The 7,020-nt window shown below is 32.0% G+C and overlaps 1 protein-coding gene across 2 annotated transcripts; it reads left to right on the top strand.

Annotated features, from left to right (window-relative positions):
* Positions 1-806: 806 nt before the first annotated feature.
* Positions 807-4,072, top strand: LOC146941615 (uncharacterized). Of its 2 annotated transcripts, none has more exons than XM_085755436.1 (5): positions 807-1,223; positions 1,611-1,734; positions 2,071-2,139; positions 3,359-3,510; positions 3,770-4,072. In XM_085755436.1, the coding sequence occupies exons 2-5, from the start codon at positions 1,663-1,665 to the stop codon at positions 3,924-3,926; spliced, it is 450 nt and encodes a 149-aa protein (XP_085611562.1). In that variant the 5' UTR covers positions 807-1,223; positions 1,611-1,662; the 3' UTR covers positions 3,927-4,072. The 2 variants fall into 2 exon arrangements, with proteins under 2 accessions (XP_085611562.1, XP_085611563.1); XM_085755437.1 differs by having other exon boundaries at positions 3,744-4,072.
* The last annotated feature ends 2,948 nt before the right edge of the window (positions 4,073-7,020 follow it).

Genomic DNA, 7,020 nt, shown 5'->3' with positions numbered 1-7,020 from the left:
AGAATGTGGGAGTTTTGCAGCAAGTTCCGAATAGAGGATTTCTCTTATATCTTAAGTGAAATGTGATCTCTGATTTATATTTTCATATAATGAACGAATTGTTAATAACTAAAGTGAGACAAATTCATAATACTCTTTCATGCAATCAGGACTCGGGAGTATAGGTCATTGAGTTCAGTGATATGTGTGTTTTGCGTTTTTATTTCAGAAAAGAAAAAAATCAGTTTGTTCAATAATTACTTTTTTGGTGAATAAAAGAGGCTAATCCCCCATAAGAAAGTAAAACTACAAGACATTAAAAATAAAAGCAGGAGAAAATTCAAAAATCACTACAAGAATTCCCAATATTACTAACCAATTCAAAATTGCATTACTAAGGGATTTAGGCCCCCAGTAATTACTGGCGGAATAAACCTTCAGTAACATTAAAAAAACCCTCAATAACGTTACTGACGGATAAATCCGCCAGTAATATCAATAAAGAACCTACGATGTATTACTGGCGGAAATATTCCGCCAATAATGTAAAGCCACATGCCTTTGCGTTACTGAGGGATATAAGTCCGACAGTAATAGTATAATGGATTAAATATTCCGCTAGTAATGCAATAGATCCGCCAATAATGTGCCTTTGCGTTACTGAGGGATATAAATCCGACAGTAATAGTATAACAGATTAAATATTCCGCCAATAATGCAACATATCCGCCAGTAATATTGTTTCATTCGAATCCGTCGGTAATGCACATATCCTGCCAGTAATATTCCGCGTTCTTATTTTCATTCCCCCGCTTACCCAAATTTTCATTCCTCCCTTTCTCACTTTCCCAAAACTCTCAATTCTCCATCTCATTTTCAAATCCCCTCTTTCTACTGCAAAACCTAACTCCCAAAACTCTCAAATCTCCATCTCACCGTTGCTCACTCAGAATCACAAAACAATACACTCAATCGGTGCTCACTCATGAGATTCACAACAAAACCTAGCATGAATCTAACAATCGGTGCTCACTCATTCACTCAATCTCAGAATCACATAACCTAACCCCAACAATTGGTGCTCACTCAATCTTAGAATCACAAAACCTAACCCCAACAATCGGTGCTCAAACGGAAACGAAACTCAATCAATCGGAACTCAACTCACTCAATCAGAACTCAATCTCAGAATCGGAACTCAGCTCACTCACTCACTCAATCGGAACTCAAACGGTACTCAAAAGGTGCCCACTCACTCTCTGTTCTCCACCAAATCTTCTCGTTAATTTCTGTTTTTATTTTTTAAAGAATTTTTAGTTTTTTTTTGTTGATTTCAGTGATTATTATTGTTAATATGCTGAGAAATTCATTAAGAAATTCTATTCTTGTTTTTTATTTCATTCTTCTCACTGTATTTATTTCAATGTGATTTTGTATGGACATTGAATTTGAATACAACAAAATCAAATAATTTTAATATTTTAATATTTTGTATGGACATTGATTTTGTATGGTAGAATTGAATGTAATGACATGTGTTTGTATTGAACACTGACTCGTGTCGATAACGAAATAGCCTTTGATCAGAAATGTCGGTGTTGTAGCGATAATCAATTTGTTTGTTCTGTCAGTTTTCAATTGAAAGATGGTGAATCAGATAGTTCATACATACATATTGGGCTAATGAGAGGGGTTGCTATGCTTAAAATGGGAGTTGGTTCACACTCAGCTGATATGGGGTTAGGTTATTACTATGTAAGTTTGTAGGACTTCCAATTGGCTTCATAGTAATAGGCTAGACTAACTTTGAAATCTCTCTGCTAACAACATCTTTCTGCAATGTAAAATAAAAGTGAGAATGAGGGTCTCCTCACACCCCATTTACAAGAAAAGAAACGAACGAGTCTACCTTATTTGGCATGATGAGTTTTAGGTTTCACCAAAGTTACAAAGTTGGAATCTCTCTCTACAGGAATGCTTTTGCATTACCATTATTTGCTTAAAAATATTAACATTCTGTCCAAGCATACTAACAAAAGAGTGATGACAAGAAAATTAGCCATATGTAATGGATATCTTGTTTGTTTTCAGGTTGCTGCAGAGTTGGAGCAGCGTAAAGAAAATTTCAAAAAAGAGATGGATTTTGTTGTTGCTAATGTGGTAAGCTTATCAACAAGATATACTGTCAATGAAAAAAGTTCGATAACATTTCTTGGTTACGTCTTTTCAGGGCCAGGGTTCAAATTGTTATTAATCATTAGGATGATGAAAATATCTGAAAATCTCTGATTTTCTGATAAGACACAAGATAATAGTTTTAACAAGAGTATATAGATTTTCATATGAATTCATGTTTACTACATGAACATTTGTGGTACTGCCGCAAATGATGCTTATTGTGTTAAATCAAAGCAGGAAACAAGCTAGGGACTGACCAGTTCAAGTTCTTAGCAATTCGGATCTGTTTAATAATTAGATATTAGTCATTTACCTTGATAAGCTAGGGACTGACCACCTTCATGATTTTCCGTCTTCCTTCCAAAATTAAGTTGATAAATAGAACTTGATGTACACATTTAGAGCTTATACTAACTCATACATTCTTTTAAGAATGAGCATAACTTGTGAGAAGTTGTTATAATAAGCATTTTATTCACAGTAGCAATTGCTAACAGACTTGGTTCCTTAAATGCTGACATGCATAATGTGGCAAGGTTCTTAGTTGGAAAAGATTAATTATGGCAGCTCTATCTATTAATGGCATTGTAACAGGTTTTGTAACAGGTTTTGTACTAGTTTGGTTTCCTGCTCCCACTGTTTCTCTTAAACCTCCTCCTGCAATTAGTGCTGGACTTATTAGAACAAAAGGTTCTTAATTTTACTGTAGTTTGTGTGTTGCCTGCGGTTTGGGTGGCTTTATTTTTTTCAAGGCCCCTTTCATTTTGTCAACTTGTAGCATTGTTTCCATTAGGAGGTTTGTTCACGTTAGATTCAAATAAGTTTTTGAAGATTCATGACTGTGATTGTCATAATGAAATTTCACTACCTTATCACCAAAGCTAAAAGAAAATTTCATATTTTTAACATTAATTAAGACACCCGCGGGTTGTTAGAAAGTGCTTAATAATTCCCTAAGTAATGCTAGCGGTTAAGTGTACTATATGTTTGTGTGAAATTGTTACTGAACCGAATTAGAAATTAATTAATTGGTTACAATCTTATAGTTAGTTGATCCTTGTTTAACTACAATCTAAAGTGTACATAGGGAAGGCATACAAGACAGGTCCTATTTTAACCAAAACAACTTCTTCCTAAATAATATCTTTAATAGTAGCCTGAAATAACAGTCCATCACTCTTCCTTCGTTCCGATGACACAGACTCGGCAGCCCGATGGACAACCGCAGTTAGACCCGCTTGCTGATCCTCATCTTCCGGACTTCAATTATACACTTCGAGACATCTTTGATCCTAATGTGAAGAGTTTGGTTGATCGACATGGCCGATATGTCATTAGCACCTGGTCTAATAAGTAAGTGTTTCTAAAATTGGAGTATGTTTATGAGTTAATCAGTTGTTTTGAGAATGTTGTTTTTGATATGTTTTAGATATTTCCCTTCTCCTTGTTAGTTTCACATATGAGTTAAGTATATACAGTAAGAGTTTCGTAAATTTCTGAATTCATTTCATCCCACCGGAGTTTCTGAATACATAAGTAAGAGTGTGTTTGTGAACAATTGTTTATGTCTGCAAAATTGTCTTCAGGTTGATTTTACGTTTGCTATCTATAGATGGACAAAGAAGAGCCACCACCACCACCCCCGCCACCAAAGCCATATAGAAGAGGACCTAAACTCACAATCCATTATTCATCCTTTGTTCCGATGCCACCGGAGGAAATACGAGCAGCAAATTACCAGGAGGGAGACTAGGAACACATTTGTTTGAATATTATGATCATTAGCTTATTATGTTAGTTTTATAGATTGTATGAATATTATTTAAATATTTATGATTTTTTACGAAAACTATTTAAGGATTGTACAAATATTATGATATATTGATTAATTAATTTGTGTCTTATTAAATTAAAATTTTATTTCTTTTATTTATTTATGTTGAATTAATTTTATTTCTTTAATTAGAATTAAAAAGTAGGAAGGATCACAAAAAAAAAGGTCCATTACGGAATTTTTCGTCACTAATGCAAATCTGTATAAACATTACTGGCGGAATTTTCCCTCAGTAATGGGGAGATAGTTTTGACAAAGCATTACTGAGGGATTATTCCGTCAGTAATTACAGACGGATTGCAATCCGTCAGTAATTACTGGCGGAATAATCCCTCAGTAATGCTTTGTCAAAACTACCTCTCCATTACTGAGGGACTCATATCCGCCAGTAATACATATTACTGAGGGATTTTTGGCATTACTGAGGGATTATTTCCGCCAGTAAAAACAAGAATTCTTGTAGTGAATTTTGAGATTGGACAAAATAATTATTTAGTCAAAGAACTATTTTTTCTTTTTAATTTTATCAACAAATACTTAATTTACATTAAATAATGAGTTATTAAAAAATCATTAAAAGGTTATCTTTTATCGGTTAAATTAATTTTTGAACTTTTTCTAATTAAAACTTTCAAATGTTTGCATTTTTTATTTTAACTTTTTTCATACTAATATAGGTTATTATTTACATTAAAATGTTCTTGAATATTTGGTTTAGCTTAATAATTTTAAATATGCACCAAATATCATTAATTAGTTAAACCAAACTCTGTATTCATGAAAAGTAATAAGAAATGTGTTTATAAAACTTCAATCAATTTGAATTGTACCACTTGGATGAGCAGAAGAACTCGGAAAGAGCAGAATAAATGGTTAACATTATGTTAGGTGGACGTAATATTGAATAATTGAAGTTCCTTTCTGGAAGTATTTTGTAGGATTCATTTGCCATGGTCCCAACACCAGCTAGATCTGCAAATGTAACACTTCACTTTTAAGACAATGGGCTAAGCAGGACCTGTATTAAAAGCCTGATTTTCTGAGACATGGGGAATGATGCATTCATGAACAACAGTGAAAATTAAGTTAAAATTTGACATTTAAGGCGTCACGTACCAACACTTCTGTTGCACCTTCAGACCAGCACCTGGTTCTGTCCACACTCCAAAATTTGAAAATTGTTGTTGACACATTGGATAAGGCTGTAGCACACATGTAAAATACGTTTTTGTTCCCTCGGCAGTTAACTGCCGAATTATGAAACCGTCTGCAGTTAACTACTGAGGAAAACTTCGGCAGTTAACTACCGAGGAAAATTGAAAACTTCGGCAGTTAACTGCCGAGGAATCCTCAAACCCTTTTTTTTTTTTTTACAAAAACCATTAATTTTTTTTTTATTCTTTAAACCTAAATTTTCCTTAATTAAATTTAATTCTTTAATCCTTTTAAGGAATTAAACACAATTTTTTTATGATTTCATTCATGTGATTTTGTTGCCATAAATGAAGAAATATGAGAGATGAATAATATTCGGTAGTTAATGGACCTAAAATGATAATTCAATAAAAAAAATGCAACAACAAAAAACGTTACAAATGATAGAATAATTATATTTGTAATTATTAGTAATTAATTATAATATTTAAGATATTTTTTTGTTGTTCACAGATTATCATATTTCAGATATTATTCATCTCTCTTTCAAATAATTATATTTGTAATTATTCTATCAATAATACCTTTTTTTTGTACAAATAAAACCACTTTTCTATTCTTCAAAAAAAACATTTTTTTAATTAATAAAAGTGATTGAATATGTAGTAATTCTATGATCTCATATTTTTTTATTTATGGCAACAAAATCATATGAATGAAATCAACAACTTTATAAAAAGAATCGTGTATTTAATGGCAACAAAATTCATATTTCTTCATTTATGGCAACAAAATCACATGAATGAAATCATAAAAAGAATTATGTTTAATTCCTTAAAAGGATTAAAGAATTAAATTTAATTAAGGAAAATTTAAGTTTAAAGAATAAAAAGAATTAATGGTTTTTGTAAAAAAAAAAAAAGTTTGAGGATTCCTCGGCAGTTAACTGCCGAAGTTTTCCTCGGTAGTTAACTGCAGCCGGTTTCATAATTCGGCAGTTAACTGCCGAGGGGGCAAAAACGTATTTTACATGTGTGCCACAGCCTTTTGCAATGTGTCAACAGCAATTTTCCCAAAATTTTCCTTTGTTTTTTCCTTCTCGGTTAAATTTTTTACGTACTGTTTTTACTATAAGTACTTCACATTTACACTTTACAATTGTAAATTGTACAGTACGTGGCCTGCTGTTTTTTTTTGTTGTTATGAGTAGGAATTGATCATAATGTGCATCAACTATTTGCAATAGACTCAAGTGGACATGCTTGTTGCTTTTGATTGTGTCATATATTAATGTTTTCTTTGTAATTTTTCAATTTCATTTACATAATTAATATACATCTTTAGCATAAACTACACTCTCCATCTAATTAGTGTCACAATTGTAAAAAAAAAATCTCAATGAACGTAATTTTCTGTTTTCAATATATATATTTTTTTTCAATTGTACACTATTTAAAACCATGTGCATGGAGCATGCATGGTCACTCACAAGTCATTTTACTATTATTTGAAAAAATTATCAAAATAATATTTAAAAAAGAAAAATAGTCACTGGCTCATTGGATTAATTTTTATTTTTATTTTTATTTTTAGAATTGGAATTTGGGCATGGTGCGACTTTTGTTTTCTTTACCTAGAAAATATGAAAGAATATTGTCCGTTGATGATGGTTGTTGAGGACAACAGAGAGGAATCCCTGTGGGGGAATCCGTTAAGGTTGCAGAATCAGATTATCACCAATGAAAAGCCTATTATATGTTTCCTGGGCTTATCTATGTCGGTAACATTACTGATGCTTGATGGCTCCTGGCTTAAAGATAATTCCCAGTTTGCCACTATATATATATATATATATATATATATATATATATATA

This window comes from Medicago sativa, chromosome 3 (assembly GCF_051527215.1).
Source record: "Medicago sativa cultivar Bolivia chromosome 3, Bolivia_mono, whole genome shotgun sequence".
In the NCBI taxonomy this organism is placed as follows: domain Eukaryota; kingdom Viridiplantae; phylum Streptophyta; class Magnoliopsida; order Fabales; family Fabaceae; genus Medicago; species Medicago sativa.
Note: the sequence above shows the minus strand (reverse complement) of the source record. Positions and strands in the feature narration are given on the sequence as shown.

What these genes read in the sequence shown, in the direction of transcription:
- LOC146941615 (XM_085755436.1), top strand. Translation starts at nt 1,663, where the DNA reads ATGAGAGGGGTTGCTATGCTTAAAATGGGAGTTGGTTCACACTCAGCT. An exon ending in ATTTTGTTGTTGCTAATGTG is followed by an intron (nt 2,140 to 3,358) that starts GTAAGCTTATCA and finishes CCGATGACACAG; the next exon opens with ACTCGGCAGCCCGATGGACA. An exon ending in ATTAGCACCTGGTCTAATAA is followed by an intron (nt 3,511 to 3,769) that starts GTAAGTGTTTCT and finishes TGCTATCTATAG; the next exon opens with ATGGACAAAGAAGAGCCACC.